Below are 19328 nucleotides of genomic sequence, written 5' to 3' on the forward strand. Positions count from 1 at the left end.
TTGCCTCTACTTTTTGCTGAATTGCTGATGTGCTTTGACTGAGTCTGCCCTGGGTTCCTGCTAATCTTAGAAATGCCCCCTAGTGTCCTGACTGAGTGGTTGCTTTCAGTTGTTACCACCAGAGATGTTTCTGGACCCCTGAGGTCGAGAGCCTGCTGCTCTAGGGGGTCTGGAAGCAATGCACATCCTGGGACGAGGTGCTAAGCCTCCTCCCCAAGGATGGGCAGGGTCCATGAAGGGGAAGCTTCAAAGGCTTGCCGCCTTTGTGAGCTTCCCCAGGCCACTTGCTGCTTTCAGCATCTGGTCCTCACTGGTTCTGACCCCCACGTTGGGCAAGAGAACCAGCGGGAAAAATAAGTGAGGAAGAGAGGTGTGCCCACCTCTGTCAACTCCATCCCTCAGGTGGTGGAGGCGAGGTGAAGCCCAACTCTCAGTCCCTGCCATCTTGCAGATCAGGGGACCCAGCCAACCCGGAACAGCCATAAACCCTCTCCCACAGGAGGATGGCATAATGGGGGTCCCAACTTTTTTTTACCTACCTGTAACTCCCCTAAATCTAGTATTTAGGGGCACTCCTGAACCTTGCTTTCTCAGACAAAAACCTGTGACAAGAAAAGAAGGACCGAACAGCTGTGCTGAAGCTAATAAGAGGAAGACACCTACTAACTTGGCCCCAGCCCTACCAGCCTGTTTTCCACCTCGAACCTGCTCCTGCGAAATCCCGGTGTCCTGCAGCCAGCAACGGCAAAAATCCCGTAGGATCTGCCTGCCTTCAACCACAAAGACTGTGTCTCCCGTGAACACTGGATTTGTTCATCTCCAATGTCTAGCCCCAGCTAGAAATTGTGAATCCGCCCCACTCTGCACCCGCCGTCCACGGCCCGAGCTTGAGTGGGCAAACACCATGAGGAGGTCTCTCCGGCGATCCTGACCTCAGATCCAGCGATCACTGACCTGCCTCAAGCCTCTAGTCCCTCCCGCCCCCCCCCCAAACGCGATCAGGAGCTGGTAAGAAGATCCGACCCTTAAAGGCGCCTCACGACCTTGGGTGGCCCAACTGACTGTGCCTAACCAACTCCCAACCCAGAAGACCTTCGTCCCCGAGCCTGCTGTGATTTGGCACACCGGGGACTACCCATTGAAAGCTACAGGACTTCCAATGCCAAAACCGCACTCATCGGCACTGGGGCTGCCTAGTGCATCTTTTGTTCTGGCCTAAACCCCCATTTGCCGTGAGCTTAAGTCCAGGAGCTTTGCTCCCACAACCCAGTGGCCTGCTCGTCAGCAGCCACCAACCGGAGGTCCCCTCTCCCTCATCGGATAACATTGGGCCTTAGCATTCTGCCACTGAGGGTGTAACAAGAGTGCATCCCTGACCCTGGGGGACCCCTCCGTCTACCCCCAGAAACTCAACTCTCACTACCGAATACTTACTTTAAAACTGATAACACTATTTTTCTACATAGGATAAAATGTACTATTTTTGTGTGGAGTTTGAGAACCTAAAGAAATTCTTAAAAATTGCACGATTTAACCAGAACGCTTTTACTTACCTGTTTACAGGAAAGGTCCCCGTGTAGCATCCCGGTATACTACACTGTGTAAGAAAAGTATTCCAATAGTAACTTATCTGTTATTTTACTGAAAACCCCATTCAAGTCTACGTACTGTATTTACAAATCATTGCATTTCTCTGAAACACTGTAAGTCAAATCAAAGTAAATTTAGAATTGCAATCCAAACTGTGTTACAATGTGTACCTTTACTGCAAAGTACTTTTGTTTCTCTGTGCCAGGCTTGCTTGATTCTAGGAAATAAAATAACTAAAAGAATATTTGTATACAAAAACAGTTGGTCTGAAGTTCAGTCTTTGAGTGTGTGAATTCATTTGCTGACTGAATGGATGCAAGAAATGCTTAACACTGTCCTCTGATAAATACTTACTGCTTGGCCACACTACCACAAATAGAGAGTAAGGTGCTATCTAACTTTACCTCTGCCTACCTTTTGGGTTTCACTGGACTCTGTGCACACTATACCTCACTTTGGTATAGTATATACAGAGCCAGCTTCCTACAAAAACTGATTGTGAGCTGTGACTGAGATGCAGTTCACTTCATCTTGAGAAGGAAGATAGCCGCGTGAGAAGTGTGCAGGCTTGCACTTTCTAGACAAGGTGCATTCATTAATGCACTAAAGCGGACTTCCTCACATTCAGTACCAAGGTAGGGGCCTGGGTCATTCCAATAGGCCTGGCAGATAGGTACCCCCGACATGTTCTCTTTAGCATAGAGAAATTAGTGATAGTTTGGAGTAATCTTGGTAATATTATGAACAATTAACATGGTGAATTGTTTGTGTTTTTAACATTCTAATAATGCTTATTACAATGATGTCTCAACTTTTTAATATTCGCAGTTCGTTTTATTTGCAAAGATTAGACCTTTTCAATAAACATTTGAAAATGCATTATCATATCTTTTTTTTGACACTTTGGGCATGCACAAGTGACAAACAAAAGGGGTAGATATGTTTCCACGACTTCTTTGGGAATTCTAAAATGTTCGAGGTTACTAGCAACATCTATAACTTTGTAAGTTTAGGAGTTTAGATGTTGTACTGTGAGATAGCCAAACAATCCAGCATGTAATCTTTTGTTGATCTAAATACACCGTCCTATTAGAAGCATAGGCACTGTATACCATTACCCATAAACAGCTAGAACAATTCAGTAGTACTTTTTCACTGTATGGAAATAAGCATATCTAGCTAGAAGTCACTTGATCTTCTAAGAGTGGGGGCTATTTATTTTTTCACTTTGACAAGCTCAATTACTGCGCAATTTAATTTATGTGCAGGCACGTTGCATGCTTACCATGCAGTGCATCCACAGTCTCCTATTCTTAACTCGATACCTGTGCTTGCTTGTATTATTTAAGGCAAACTTTGACATGCGTTTTTTAATGAAGCGTATCTAGGAACCTCTTTGATGCCATTTATTGCATCCATTTAGCCGCACTGAGATTTACCACGGACCTTGGAAGCTCTTCAAACTTCAGCCATCACACTTCCTGTGATGCAGGTGTGCATTTTCTTGCATTTTGTCACGGCCTAGGCCCATTCCTCACCATCTTTGATAACGTTTGTGCTGTTAAGAATAGGCCTCTGTGAAGTCCCAGGAGCAGCGAAGAGCTTTATTTAAAAGCTGACTGGTGTTCCCCTTTAAAAAAACATAATTAGAGATCGGATTAATTTCACAACATAGTTCAATAGACATTGCACATTACATTTAGCTTGTTGCAGCAGTGCAAATAAATTGTGTTGACTCAACACGAGTCTCCAAGGAGCTAAAGTAGACTCCGGAGCTCCCCTGGCTTCATGCCACCCCTTTCACTCCAACTGAATTTAGAAAGCTGTCTTTCTTGTATGGATGGGAGAATGGATCTGGTTTATACACACTTGATGCCTTTTCTGTTTCATATACAATGGGGTGGTGTTTGCTAATTTGTTATGCCAAAAAGGACAATCTGGATTTTTTTAGTTGCATTTTAGTTATTCGCTGAAAATCAGGTAAGAGCTTTTGTGTGTCCTGGGCTGGTGTCTGACAATACTAGACAGTTCCTAGTGTCCCAGTGTAGGAAGCAGGGCACCAAGATTGAACTTACAAGTTAAATATAGATATGAGGTGTACTAAGGTGCCTCTTGTTTTTGAAGGTGGGCATTTTGTTCCTCGAGTAGGCATTTTTTGATTTTATTGATTGATTTGAATGTAATGCACAGATGGGGTGGGCTGACATATTTCCTGACTGAGGATGATGCGAGGTATACACATAGCTTAGGTTTTGGTTTACTTAAACGTGTCCTATACAGAGTGTACCTATTGTCCTGTGTAAGGTGTATGCCCAAAGCAAGGATGAATTTATTCATACAGTTGTGTATGATATTCATACAGTTGTGTATGAGACTCAACAAGCCGAGGCTGATATTTTTGCATGCCTGCACTGAATCACCCTCTGCTTGTTGAGTCTGGATAAACCTATTGGAAAAAGCAAGTTGTTCAATTTTGGGGGTCGACCATAAGAGCAGTGAGAGTGACTCATGATGACGTTAACTCCAATCCCACAAAGCCCCATCATTTAACAACCATCGTCTGATACAGAAGAATGTGTGTGGTCGGATATAGAAGATTCATTTTTACTTAAAATAAATCTCAACTGGAGACTTTAGTTCAAGGTATAGCAGCGTTTCTGTTCCAGAGGTAGGTCAGTGTCCTTTCTATGCAGAGGGGAAATATAAATAATACTTCAACCTCCTGTCTTATTTTTTATTTTTATTTTGCAGGAAGCAATGTCCGTCCACAGTGAAGGAGACCGTCTGATCCGAGTTCATGATGTCATCCAGCAACTTCCGCCACCCCACTACAGGTACATGTTTTCTCCACTCTCACTACTGGTATACAGACTTTATTTCACCCCCTGTATGATGTACAAGGGATTTTAGGATGAGCCTATTATGAGTCGATCTTGTCTCATCGGGAATATCAACATCTAGAATAACATTTTCATACTGGAGTTGAGTCGATAAGTAAACCAAAACATGAGGTCAATGTATCCTTCTGATGTTAACTTGGGGCAAGATATACTCTGCTGTTTTCCTGTTACATCGCAATCTAAGTCTTTGCGATCACAAAATTGTTTTTGGGTATGTGCAAAACTCAAATTGTGATTCTGTAACATGTTAATGAATCCCTGTTTGGAAGCGGCATGTTTAGGACGTTCCTTCCGAACAGTGATTCGCAGGAGGATGAATTAATGTTTTGCAACCAAAATCCGGTTGCAGTCATTCATATTTTACGGACTACACAGAGGTCGCATTAATGGGAAGGGATGGGATTCCCTTTGGTGAATGTTGTCAACCATTGCTTATTGTGTATTAAAAAAATGATTTACTTTTTTAAAATTTTGTATTTAAATGTACAGATTTTCTTTAGGCAGATTGGGCTGCATTAGTGGAAAAAAATACTGCTTTATTTAAAAGCTAAACCAAACATGGTGGTCTACTGACACCAGCAGACCTCCATCCCTCTGATAAGTCAAGCGTAGTGGGTTGCAATTTGTGTCCTACCTCATTAATGATCTTGAGGTAGGAAGGATTGCAACCCGCTACAATTCAGTATTTTGTGACTGACCTATTAGTACATAGGTAGATTTGTTAAATACGACTGCATTCAATAAACGTCAGTGTGCAAATTGCGACCACTTTTTCCGAATGCATTCTTTCTACCTAAGGCCTGTGGTTCTTACTCATATTTGCGTTTTCACCACTTTTAATTAATTACACCTGCTGTGACTCATTAATAAGGCCACATGGTTTTGGTGGTACAGTATATTTGATTAAAAAGCTTTTGGTGTTCAGAATCTTCATTAAAGAAAACATTGTTTTGTTTCATAGGACCCTGGAGTTTCTCATGAGGCATTTGTCTCGACTTGCAACTCACAGTCCCATCACAAGCATGCATATAAAGAATCTCGCCATAGTATGGGCCCCAAACCTCCTGCGGTAAGAATGCTTTGTCTGCTTATCTTGATACTTGCCTTTTTCTTCTCTGATATCCTCAAGTGTAGGTCCTGCTGCACTAACACTGAGACTGTTCTAAATGTTGGTTTCAGATGTTGCCCGTCCTGTCCATTTCAAGCTATTGTAATGAGCACAGGACCTGAGGCAGGCATGAAGTTAAAGTTTGATCTGCTGCCTTGCAGTGTTAAACCTGTTTCTCAGAAGGAAGAAAGGGATATGGTCTTAGCACCCTCTCTTCCACAGGCAGCGTCCCTTCTCTCAATGGCTTCTACCTTCTCTCGTGACACAGGTCAATGGAAATTGAGGCAGTTGGACTGAATGGAGCCGATGCCTTCAGAGCGGTCCGTGTGCAGTCCGTGGTAGTGGAGTTTCTGCTCAACAACGTGGATATTCTCTTCAGTGACAAGTTTACGTCCATCGGCAAAGACCACGCAGGTAGGGTTGATTGCCTCTTGAGACGAGTTCTTGATTCTTGAGCCAGATCCTATGCTTCAGATGGAAGTTCTGCTTTGAATGGAGTACTGCTTCGACTGGGGATTTGCTTTACTATAATGCACTTTACAAACACAAGCTCTGAGATGCATATCTTTATAGAAAGACCTGCCATTACCAAACCGGGGTATGTAGCTCTTAAGCTAAGCAAGCAGGCGATGCACACTCAAGAGAGATCCAAACCTCTGCCATACTGCAGTACAATACAGCACCCTAAAGTTGGCCATATCAATGTTCCCATTTCACCCCTCAGACCTTTCCTCCCACCATCTCCACTTCACCTTTGTCCACATTCTACAATTTACCTTTGTCCACATTTGTTGGGTTTTTCAGATTCCTGTTTTCATCAGCATTTTTTTGTACCTGTAGTCTCTTGCTTGTCCACATTCCTTTTTGTCCTTGTTCCAAATGTGTGCTAATTCTACATTTTCTGCTTGTTTCAGTGCTTTGGCTTTCCCACCTTTCTTTTTTGTTTTATCCTTTTCCCTATCTGCATATGTTTTTTCACTTGAATTTTTCATTCATTGTGCTTTTTTAACCAGTCTTTGTATTCCTTTTACACGCTTCCTACTCCTTTTTCTATCTTTTCCCCTTACCCACTTTGCTGCAGTGATCGCCTCATACTCACATCTAGGGGTACCTGATGACTCCATGGGCCATCTCGTTTCTAGTGCTAGATCTATCATTAATCTTTCTATTAGATTTTGCAATTGCAATATTGTGGCATGTATTTGCTCAGAATAGCATCTTGTTTACTAGAATTGAAAGAGTTGTGACTTGTGACAAACGTTTGAAATTCCTATTGTCATACTGAGTTCGCTATCCTCAGATTGTTTTTTGTGCCAAAAACAAGCAGCCACGGCTCTTCACTTACAGGCGTTTCCACAGTGGTTATCACGGTGGACCTCAGGACTCTATTATGCAAGGCGCTTGATTGCAGCTCATAAAAGGTTGCACTTTATGGTGGTTCCTATCTTTTTAAGGACTCAAATGCTGGCATTGGTACCTGTGGATAAATACGTACAGTGTGCACTTTGTGTCTTCCCTGTGGCCCTTCAGACCCTTGTTCTACTCTGTTCTAATGTATAGATTGCTTCAAATAAATATATTAGACTACCACACCTCATAATTTGTGGAAGAAAACTGCAGTAGTGGAAGAGTGGGGTTGGTTACATGGAGTCATCTTGTAATCCTGCGGATGTCCCCTTTTATTCATAACCGTCTTTACGCTTGTCCCCTTCGTCTATTTTGTAATGTGCTATCCCTTTAGGAAACCTGAAACCCTGTGCCAGATAATTGATCCACCCATATCATGTCACTAATCCTAAGAGTGCGGTAATATGGCTCAGATGATGGAACCTGTGCTTCACAACTCCGTGTGCCACCTCAGCCAACATAACTTTGAGTTTTTCTCAGTACAGTAACGTTCCTGTTGTAGATGCAGCCAGGCATTGGTCAGCACTCTTATGCTCTGTATCTAGAGTTGCCTGTACCTCTGCTACCACATACTTGGTGAAAACTACTGATGATACTGAATTTACCCTTTGTCCAACCACCTCTCTATGGTGAGAGTAGTAGGCTTCCATTAGCAATGCGATGAGGCCAGAATATGCAAGATGCATTTTTGCAAAGACAAGATGGCAGCCGTGTCTTTGACACACTGACCTCTGCTCTGGAACAGAAGGACGTTTTTTCCTCTGCTGTGACAGATATAGGTCCTGGGTGTTCTAAGTGGAATAAAGGTGCATCAGCCATGCACTTTGGTAAAAAGGACAAACCCGCAAAATAATCACTCCAGCTACGGATTGGGTCGCAGAGCCCGGATGCACAGTGGTAGTAGTAGAGGTGTTCATGTCTTCCAGTGTATACATACACACAGATATGTTTAAGTTGATGCAGACACAAGCACATGGGTAGCCATAGTGGCTTTCCGAGCTCAGTTGGGTCCTATAGAAAACATGTCCTCAGCGCCACTCTGTCTGAAACGTTGCCAGGTCTGGAAGCTGTAGATTATATCCATTAGGAAGAGTAATAAGCTAAGGCATCAAAGGACAGAAAAACAGGCAACAAGTCTGTGCTAGATGACCTGATCAGGCAGTGCGTGTGACTTTCACATGCCGATTCTTCTTATGCCTTCATCTGTCTTCTTCCTGTTCCCTGTTCCTGTTTTCCACTTCTTGCACCTGTGCTACCAACCCAGACGAAATGCTTGGTCGTAAAAAGAATGCATACAAGATGTGAAATTCACAAACCTTTTTCAGATAGTTCCAGGTTTAAGTGGGGAGGGGTGTATATATTTGGATGGAAGGTTACATAGGGTGTGTTCATAAATATTGCAAACTACTTTCCTTTTAGCTCCCCCACTATTCATGCGGAAGATGTTGCGTCCCTCGGAGAAACGCAGGCTTCTGACGCTGAAAGAAGCTTGGACCAAGGTCCAACAGAGCCAGGACGAGGAGCTGGAGGTGCTGCTGTAGACCAGAGTTGTTGGCTGCCTCATGCGGCCGCACCAGAGGCTAACTGACATGGACGCGTCTACTCAGTGTGCCAGTGACCTCGCAAGGACAAGCTTCTGGGCTCTTTGGTGAACTGGCACCGGGGACGTTTTACTTCCTATGGAACTTTCTCCCAGTTTAGCTGCTGTAGTGTCACTGTGCTGGCTCTTGTGGGTCTGCACATGGGGTGGATAGGACAGCTGATGGGCACAGAATATGTAGAGTAAATGAAGGGGAGCCAATGTGTGCAATGAGGAGCGAGACAAAGTTTGATCACTGCAACAAATGAGGACGGATGAGAGGTAAATGAGGTAGAGAATAAATGAGAGGTGTAGGGGAAAGGAATACATCTGAAATAAGACAGGAAATGGGTACCTACAAGAAGAGGCAGCTGTTTCCTGGAAGGTGTCCTAAATATTTTGAAATGAAGCAATCCCTGTTCTCGTATGATCGCAGAAGTGTAGTGTGGGACTTGGATTTCCAACCCTCCTATGTACAAACCCAAACAGCCCCATTATGGTTCGCCCCCAAAATGGTCTTCTCAGCCCACTCTATTCGCTTAACTTTCCAAATATTCGTATATGCCCTCTTGAAGTGCATGTGCAGGGGGACCCCATGTACTCCTGTAGTGTGAGGGCAAGAGGACCTCATTGGGGCCATCACGGTTGCCTAAGGTGGGCCCCTGAAATGTAATCTTGTTGGAGACTCCCAGGCTTGGCAAGTGTTTCAGGAAAGTGCATCCACCACAGGTCTGTATGCGTGTGAAGCAAGTTTCAGCCAAAGTCGTCCTCCACCTGGGCAGCATCAAGTCTTCCCCTGTTCATGTTAAGCTGATGACCGGGTTTCCCGGAGTCCTTCCTCCAGCTGATATGTGATGCTTCCTAAAATGTTGATGATGTGACTTTTCTGTGCACTGAACCATCAAATCTTGAGTTTGTCAATGTAAGATAAAGTGAAACTGGATTTTACACCTTCTGTTAGAAGTCATTGTACTTTTCTTGAAGAGGTACTTGTCAAAGTGTGCAGACTATGGGCAGATGAACAATAACAAAAAGCTTGTGCGGTTAACACTGTCGGTTAAGAAAAGAAGCCGATAGATGCACCTTGCAATGGAGGACCTGGGGTGTTCTGAGCCTGTAGAGTAGGTCTGCTGACTAGAAGGATTTCCAGGACTAGTGGACTTGGGAATTGATTACAGCCACAGTTCACTCCCTGTTGTCCCAGTCAATTCCTGTTGTCCCAGTCAATTCATATACAGGCCTCAAACTTCTTTTAGGGAGCCCAATGAGGACAACTGAGTAAAGCAGGATGGGGACCTGTACATGTACAGGGACTGTAGGGGAACATGATGAGGACTAGACGTTGCTGTTCTCTTGTTCCAACATGTTATGAAAGGAGAATAATTGTGGACTGCAGTGTGCGCTTCCGATGTTGGTAGTGGCAGTTCTGAAGGAGCCAGAATATGGGAAGGCAGTTGATGTTGCACTCTCTGGGGCACGTACAAGAAAGAGGTTTTGGAGGAGATGTATGATGGATGTGTGATATGCTTTGCCATCATGCAAATGTGGCATGGAAAGGATATGGCTTTTCCCTTTGGAGCAAGATTGGGGGAGTCCGGGTGTGCTGCGCACACTGTCCCACAGGTGGACTGGTACCCTATATCTCACCATGAAGGGTGGGAAGCTGGCAGGGTGGTTTAGCCCAGATCTCAGCTTGTACATGGAGAGTGCACTCAGCACATGTACACAAGGCCACTTATGGAGCAGCATGATGGCAGGTGAACGAAGTGTTAGTATGTGTGCCCCATGTTGCATAATGTACAGAGGAGTGCTGATTCCCAAGTAGCAGTACCGAGAACAACACAGGTGGTTCCTTTTATCATATGATGTGTAGGACTTTGTCAGTTGAGATGAGGAGATGGTGGTGGTAGTCAATGTGTGTTTCCCACCATATCACAGGATGTACAAGTTCGGAAGACACATGATTGAAGACTGTGTCAATGCATGCCTACCCATATCACAGCATGTACAGGAAAGTACAGATTCCAAAGTAGGAGATTCCAACTCTAATGTACAGGAGAAGAGTGAGATGGCTGTGGGAAGGGTTTAGGTTGCATTTTGTACAGGAGATTGCCAGTTCTGGAGGATCGAAGCAGGCCATGGGATTTTGTGGTCCCCATAATGCAATATGTAAAGGAGAGTTTCAGTTCTGGGAGTGCATTGTGGGATTGAAATTACTTGTTCCACATGTTGCTCCATAAACAGGGGAGGAGGTAGTTCTGAAGGAGCAGTATTGAGGGGGCTTGGGGGGGGGGGGGTGGGGCAGAGGAATGGATAAGTGCACTCCCCATATTTCCGAGTGTACAGGAGACTATCAGTTCTGGATGAACAGGATGTGGAATGATGGGCCTTGTTCCACGTGTTGTACCATGTCCAGGAGAGGGCCGTCTGGTTCTGGAGAAGGAATATGGGGCACCAGGGGGCTATATTTCCCCACGCCACTCCATGTACGGGAAAGGGCTGGTTCTGGAGAAGCTGAGGGGGCAGGAGACTGTTCCCAGGAGGTAACCCAGGCTTTTCGTTTATTTAGCTTTGCTTCACTGCTACCTTAGACCCGTCTGTGGGTGTATGTAGCTCGTCGAGAAATGCTAGCTATTTCTCTTGATAGTAATGCTGCTACCTTTGCTTTGTGAGCGGGATCCATGCTTTCTGGCTTCAGGTGACGGCGCCCAACCTCTCCTCGTGCTGCCTTTTTCTGATTTTGCTTCTTGGTAGAGAATGCCGTTGGGTTCTCTACATGTTTTCACCTCACTGTCTGTGACCTGTCCCTGCCTCGCTGCCCGCTTGGCCACGTTGACTGCTGCAGACCTCCTTCAGCCCCTCACCGCACAGCTTGTGTGCTCAGCTGTGCTGATCCCTGTGTAGGTGCTCTTTTTACCATGCCTTCACATGGCGACCCTTTCCCAGAGTACAATACCTCCTAAGTGGTGGTCCAGAGGCAGTAAGTGTAGCTGGTGTCGAAGTGCACCGATTGCTAAGACTCCAGTGTTCGGAATGTAGAGGACCCATTATCCTCCAGTTGACATGGCAATGACATCTAGTCTAATGCATTTGGGAACATTTGAAAATGTGAGTTGTGGTCTGGGGTAAAATTGTGGGGTTTTGGTCTGCTGACCTCTTCATCTTGAGGATGGTTGGTCATCTTGGCCAGGATTGGGATCTAAGCTTGGATCTCATTCCTGTTTCTTATCTACGTCGGTGGCATTGGACCCCTGGCTTACCTGCTCTGGTAATCGGAACTGATGCTTTGAGCAACCAAAGCGTTTTTCTTCACCTTCCTCCTTCTGTGTCCTGGCTGCTACTTGCTTCTACCACCTCTTTTTCGTCTCTTTTTGTCTGCCATAGACTTTTCCTGCATGTCCTGTCCTCATTTGTCCCTATTCCCATACTCCTTCCTCTACCCCATCTACTTTGGCAACCCCTCCTATCAGCCTTGCATAAACTATACATGTATCCATACCTTATTGCTAAGAAAGCTTTCTTTCTGGCTTCCATGCTATGTCGCTTCCTCTTCCTTGCCTACTTGAGCCCAATTCCTACAATCTCTCATCCTTTCCTCTGCTCATTTCCTTTTCATTTCATCTTCCATACTCCCTTCCTTTATGTTTCCCCCAATCCTACCATCCCACTTGCTTTTCCAATCAGTCTTTTTTCACTGTCCATCCAGCCCATCCCCATTCCATGTCCCTGTCTCCTCTTTTTTCCACTGACTTATCTTCCCTGCTACACCATTTTTCCTACCATTGTTTTTTTTCCCCGTTTCCTTCCCTTACTGTCTTGCATGTCGCTTTCCTCCCCCTGCCCCTCTCTTTGTCCTTTAAGCCCCATGGCTGTTTTTACATGTATGCCCTATTTTCCTTTCATCTGCAACTGCTTTGCTGGCATGTCTCTCTCCTGACTGTACCGTTGCTTTACGTTTTGCTTTGCAAGTATGTTTTTGCCATTTAATTTCTCAGTACTTCAACCTCTGCCTTCTTGTTCCCTCTGCTTTTTCCATTTAGGTCACTGTGCCTTGACCAGGCCGAAGTCCCTGCTGGTGAGCTGTCCGTCCACCCGCTTGCTGAGCTTGGAGGAAGCTCAGGCCCGGTGTCAGGCTCACGTGCTGCTAAGTGGCCATCCGGTGCAGAGCAAAATCATTTCAGGAGGAAGTGACCGTGGCGGGCTTGCTACAAATGATCACTATCACACAGTGCTTGACTACCCTGGTGACAGGTACAGCTCATGGGTACTGGGAAGGGATTGTGTTAGGGGCAAGGAGGTGGGTGGGAAAATATGAAAACTGGCTACCCAGGACATAATGGAAAGAACTGAGAGTGGGGAAGTAGGAGTTTCCCATTTTGTCCTTCCAGTCAACACCACCATTGGTTTAAATTAAATACAAGCCTTTTCAGCAGTATTGAATGTTATTTTTTATGTGATGAAACAGTATGGTGATCAGGCACACACTTTGATTCCTTCTATCTGCCACCACTAGGAGGAAGCCTGATGCAAAGTTGCGCAAAGCAGCTGGAGGGAGTTGGAGGATGTTTTTCGCCATGGGAAAGACACCAGCCTCACTTAGAAAGAAATCTCGAATTGGAGAGCTGTTCAACATTGAGGAGTGCCCAGCAGGTAATGAGCTTCTGAGGATGTGGCGAGAGGTGTTTGATTGAGGAGTGTCTGGCAGGTAATGAGCTTGTGAAGATGTGGCATGAGGTGTTTGATTGAGGTGTCTGGCAGGTAATGAGCTTGTGAGGATGTGGCGAGAGTTGTTTGAGGAGTGTCTGGCAGGTAATGAGCTTGTGAAGATGTGGCATGAGGTGTTTGAGGTGTCTGGTAGGTAATGAGCTTGTGAGGATGTGGCGAGAGGTGTTTGATTGAGGAGTGTCTGGCAGGTAATGAGCTTGTGAAGATGTGGCATGAGGTGTTTGATTGAGGAGTGCCCGGCAGGTAATGAGCATCTTAGGATGTGGAGAGTGCTGTTCAACACAGAGTTGTGCCCAGCGGGTAATGAACATCCTAAGATATGGTGTGGCTGAGGACTGATGGATCCCTAAGCAGTAGATAAGAAGAATGGATTACTAGTGATGGTTTTATTTCTCTCAGGAACGGATAATTATCTGTGGTGAGAGCCAAAATATGTGGTTAGGTCAGTGATGAAGTCGACAGCAAGTTATGTGGCTGGTGAATGTCCGGCTCCATTGCACACTTAGGACCTCGTTCATGATGGGGCTGGTAACTGGTTACTGGCACCATTCGCATTACAGGATGTGGGGCTTCCCCTGCTGAAAGCGGCTGACATCCCATTGTGAAAGTTAGGTCGAAAACATGGGAATCTGGGCAGAAACATCGCTTCCTTTGTGTTATTCCCTAAAATCTCATAATGGGAATTATTTCTACACCACCCGGAGTTAACAGTGCACATGGTATCTTTAACTCTGAGGGAAAGGGTCATTTCAGGCTGAAGTCTGTATCTGTCTGACATGGAGTCCCACCCTAAGTGGCTTGGTGGGAGGTGGACATGACAAGGGGACTAACCGGATGTAGATCACTGATGTAAGGTTGTTGTGCGTGCGAGAAGGGCAAATGACTGCCAAAGAAATGGTGCACTGGTTGTGGCTTGTGAATCAGTCAAAATAGGAGGAGGCTTTAGAGTGTTTTACAAATAGCTGAATCAGGTAGGAAGATCCTGTTGTGAACAGGATAGACCCTCTAAGAGTGTGTGACTGCTACAATGCAGAGTGTACAGTTCACAAACTGGGGTAGAACTGAGAGTCGAAAGCAAACTCCAGCTCATACTTTTAATTGGAATTAAATAAATTTTTACCCTCTTTCAGAGTAGCCATCTGTCAAAATATGTCGAAAGGGTGCGATGTGTATTTCCATATGAATGGGATGAAGGGAAAGTGAGGGACATAGTTGCCAGCAATGATGTGAAGATGCAGCTCCTGCAGAGTTTGTAATCAGGAGTGGGGTATCATTTTGATCAATGATGTGTGTGGTCAGTCTTGGTTTGCTTGTGTAGACTGTGATGTAATTGTTCTGTATTGTTTATTAGCCTTGATGTTGGTCTCAGCCACTTGCTCTATCAAGTATGTGGTGGGCCTCCCCCAAACTAATCTGGCTGCACTCCTGTGGGTGTGCAGACCAGGTGTCCCATTCCTTTCTGTTGTTGATCTCCATTCAGGCAGCTAGCAGGTTGCAGCCTGGAGGATTCTATTTTTAATTTTCTGTGTTGTATTTTATATGTACTGGATTGTTAAGTTACTCTTTTGGTGGAAACTTCTTGGATTCCCTGAGCTCTGCTCCAGGGTAAGATCTCTTGTTTTAGCAGTACTGCTATTTGTGACGTCCTGTTGCCCGGGTTTTCCTTGCTTCTGCTGTCCATTTTCCAGCTTGTGAGGTTTGTCGGATAGTCCCAATTGCTTTGTCATGTAGTCTACCCTCTTTGGCCCTGATTCACAAATGTATTCAGTCTGTGCCTTTGTGATGTCCACGTCACTTATATAGGCACCACCTTGGCGCCCGGACTTTTCTTTCTGTGCCAGCTAGCGCTGATCCATGAAGAGGGCTACCCGCTATTACTTTTTGACAGGCTTTTTTCGACATTTTGGCGACCTCCCCACCCCCCCCTTTTGTGTGTACGTTTTACCTCATGTCTAAGAAGACTTCTGGGTTCACAATGTATGGTGCCTGTTACCGGGCCTTGTTGGACAAAGACCCGCAGCTGGCAGATCCCTGGTGCCTGAAGTACGACCACGACTGGAAGCCGTGCTCAGACTGCCAGGCAATGGCTCCGAAAGCTTTGAGGCAGCGGTCCCTAAAGCTGCTTCCGGCCCGACACTCCACTCCACGCCGTTCTCCTCAGAGGTCTCGATCACGGTTCCAGTTGAGAGAAGGTCAGGGCACTGCTCCGGGAGTCCTTTGACTCAATATCTTCAAGTGGAGGACTAAGACTGTCAGGTAAGAAGCACAAAAAAAGTGTAAGAAGTCGAAGCTTGCTTTGCCTTCTCTCTGTTCGTCTGCTGATGCGAAGGAGGTAGACTCAGTTTTTATAGGCCTCATTCTGCTGAACCTGCGCTTGGGTCAGCTGCCTGCGTCCCCACCTTCCCGGGAGCCGGAGCAACTACGTCACAGCTCAAAGAATTTTATTACACATGTGACTCTACCGTCGTGCTTTTGGACATCGAAGCTCAGAGGGGGCTCCATCAAGTTCTGTACCGGGGACTCCAGCCCGTCACCGATGACCACCTCCCTCTCCCTTCAGATGGATCCGGACCAAAGCCGGTCGTGCTTTTCTGACCTTCCCCGGCCTGCCACAGAGACTCCCAAAGCTGCTGGTGTCAGCCACATTCTCATCCCTACTGACTCCTGTACCAGCACAGAGAGAATCCTTGGGTCCTAAGTCTGTTCCTCAGCCTTATTCTGAAGGGCTAGGTATGGAGGAATATTGGGATGGATCGCTGACCCCTTTACAAGACCAGCCATACCAAGAAATGGACTGGTATGAGGAGTTGGGTGAGGCCAGCAGACTGGATACCTCTCCAGATTCTGGGCTGCTTTCTCCCTCTACTGTGGCTACAGAGGAGGGAACATCATACGCGCTATGGTGGTGCAAAGAGCAGCAGATATTTTGACAGAGGTCCTGCAGCCATGTGTCCCCTCCTTGGAAGCCTTGCTGCCCTTCAACAAGGTCTTAACTGATGTATTACTAGGAATCTGGTCCAAGCCCAGCAGAGGGAGTCCTGCAAATAGGACAATTACCCACTGCCTTGCACCTGGCCACACATTTCCTTACCAACCATCCTACCCCCGATAGCTTGGTGGTCCAAGCTTCTACTTTCCATGGCACATTCCCCTCCTTGTCTCCGGACAGGAAATCCACGAGGCTGGACAGTTGGTGTAAGAAGTTTTTTCTTCCACCAGCATTGCGTTGCGGTCGGTGAACACTGAATGTCTGTTGGGCTGTTACTCCCACTCCCTGTTGAAATCAGTTGTGCAAGTGCGGCCACAGGTCCCTGAGGAGGCCTGGGACATCCTCTCCCAAGCATTATCCAATGCAAGAAATGCAGCAGAGTTTGCCATTCGTTGTGGTCTTGACAAGACCGACTCGCTGGGCAGAGCAATTTAATCGACTATAGCTGTTTGGTGCCATGCCTGGTTGATAACTTCTAGCTTTTCAGGGATGTCCAGGCCTCTCTCATGGACATGCCCTAGGATAGATCCTGTCTCCTTGGAGACCAGGCAGACTTGGCGCTGGAGCGCTTTAAGGACTCACGGGCTACAGCCAAGTCCTTGGGTCTCTCAGTAGCCACACGTCCCAAGTGTTCCTTTCGCCCCTTCGTGGCTTCAGAAGGGCTTTCAGCCGCGCCAGACATACCCCAACCACTAGACCGCACAAGCTCAGCAACCACGGTGCGGCCGAGGTTGTGGCTCGCTCCAACCATGTCAGTCAGATGGCCAGAGGTCAGGTCACTCAGCCTCCACACCTTCCTAGTCTCTCCCTTCCAGATCATGGGAAGCTTGTTGATGGCAGGATCACAGGACCACTGGCAGAATATCACTTCGGACAGGTGTGGGTTCTTCAGATAGTCTTAAGGGACTGCTCCCCCCTCCCTCCATACTTCCAACTTACGACCGCTGATGAAAGATCACCTGACTTTGCATCAGGATGAAGTCATGATTCTCTTGGCCAAGGGAGCCATTTAGAGGGTTCCGGCGCCAGAAGTATGCTGTGGTTGTTGTTCCGGCTAATTTCTGGTCCCAAAAAGGATAAAGGTCTTCGTCCTATCCTAGATATGCGGGCTCTCAACTACTTCCTCAAAAAGGAAAAGTTGAAGATACTCATTCTGGCTCAGGTCTTGTCTGCTCTAGCACACACAATCCTTGTATGAGTCTAAATGCTACAGTAATCAGTACAGTTATAGAGATTAGAAAATCACAATTGAATGTTTCTTTTTATTTTGGGCCCATTGGCCTGTTCATTTGTTTTTATAGCCAGCCAACACGTTTCGTTGTATGAGGGAGTGCCTCATGACTTCTTCAGTGCTGCAAGCTTGACACACTCTGCACTTGAAGAAACCTGAAACTTAGTTCTAGACTTCGGGTCAGAATTTGGACCGGGTTCCAGGTTTCTTCAAGAGCACAGAGTGAAGAAACATATTCGATTTTGTAATGTCTATATCTAAACTGATTACTATAACATCTAGACTCATACAAGGATTGTGTGTAAAAGAGCTGTGTATTGTTTTTCAGATTCATAGATAATGGGCATAAGGACAAAGATGGCCGCCTGGTAGGAGCTCCTGGTGAGAGCTCCTGGTGCTTGGGATCCCTAGTATGGATTTATCCCTGTTAGCACCCACCACCACCACCACTCTCAGGAACTGAACGACTAAAAGTAATCGGATCGCACGCTTACCTGAGTGACGAGGTCTGGAGCCTGCTGTGGTTCCCTCACACGCTCTGGAGGACATCGCCGGGAGCCTGCCTCGCCATTGACACCGCCGGGACGCTGCCTCGCCAGGCTGCTGCGGGTTACTGAGGGACCGGGACGGAGGTCCGGAGCCCACTCGACACTGCAGGCTCCCCCATCGCGCTGACCGGACTGATCAGCTGGGGCACCGGGACGGATTGGACCGGGCTGGAGACGGGACAGGTGGTTGGAGTCTACCGGCTCCCGACGCCCACTCACGGCTGAACGGCCACAGCCTGGAGCCTGACCCACCTCGCCAGACTGCTGCGGGTCATCGCGGAACCTGGAACGGAGGTCCGGAGCACGTCCCCTGCTACTGCGGAGGCTCTGAGCCTCGCCCGGTCCCGCAAGACACTGCGGGCAGTGGCTTGGACGCTGGACTGCCCCCGACGCCCTGCAGAGCAAGACGACGAGACCCCCCCCTCCTGCCGAGGGTCTCGCACCGGGGAAAAGCAGGCTTTGGGAGCCTCCACGCTGCCACAGCTCGTCAACACACACGGGTTTAAGGCGCTCCACGGCCCCGCCCCCGCACTAAAGGAAAGGAAGCTAAAACGGCACAAAACAGCACCGATAACACGGGCATTGGCTATCGTGTTCCCAATATCGCTAATGTTTTAACGATGGATTCAGCCGGATAAAGAAGGAATGCCTCACGCTGGCAAAGTGCTCAAAAGACACAGAATGCAGCCAGCAGTGCAATTGCCTCACTCGTAAAACGCCCCCAGGTTCAGGACAAGGTATCGTGTTTTCATTTAATTTGCATCACCTTTTCACTGAGTTACTCGAGTTTATTTCTCAGACCTGTCTGCCCAAAATGGCTGGGGCCATAAAACTTGTAGCCTCACCGGCCTCCATTTTCCCTGAAACCCACATAAAACCGGTTCCTTCGCCCAAAATGGCTGGCGTCATAAATCTACAACATCTAAGCGCCAGACACCCACAAAACTAATCTAAACACCCACTATGCCTTCCCCTGACTCGCCAAAACAGGCATAGGACTCCCCTCCACCCACCCAGTAAGATAGAAATAGGACTCCTAGACCTGCCTTTTCTTAATCTTCTGAAACTGGCACACCTCCCTGTACTCATTACGTAACAATAAACAAAGGACTGCTATACTCTTCAATCTCTCTAACTTGGCGGCCATCTTAGGCTAGTCAATCCTCATCACTGCATCACGCCTAAAGAAGCGGCCATCTAAGACTAGTCTAAATCACTACTCCTCCGCACTCATTCCTTAACTTCTGCACC

The 19328-nt window shown here is 46.7% G+C and overlaps 1 protein-coding gene across 1 annotated transcript in view; it reads left to right on the plus strand.

Moving 5' to 3' along the window:
- The window catches only part of ARHGAP33 (Rho GTPase activating protein 33), a 396382-nt gene that overhangs the window by 347142 nt on the left and 29912 nt on the right, over positions 1–19328 (plus strand). The window contains exons 15-19 of the mRNA XM_086929989.1: positions 4342–4424; positions 5452–5559; positions 5867–6012; positions 12625–12835; positions 13098–13234. Coding sequence (XP_086786115.1) covers positions 4342–4424; positions 5452–5559; positions 5867–6012; positions 12625–12835; positions 13098–13234 — 685 coding nt within the window. The remainder of the gene's footprint in view (positions 1–4341; positions 4425–5451; positions 5560–5866; positions 6013–12624; positions 12836–13097; positions 13235–19328) is intronic.

The sequence above is a fragment of the Lissotriton vulgaris genome, chromosome 7 (assembly GCF_964263255.1).
Source record: "Lissotriton vulgaris chromosome 7, aLisVul1.2, whole genome shotgun sequence".
In the NCBI taxonomy this organism is placed as follows: Eukaryota; Metazoa; Chordata; class Amphibia; order Caudata; family Salamandridae; genus Lissotriton; species Lissotriton vulgaris.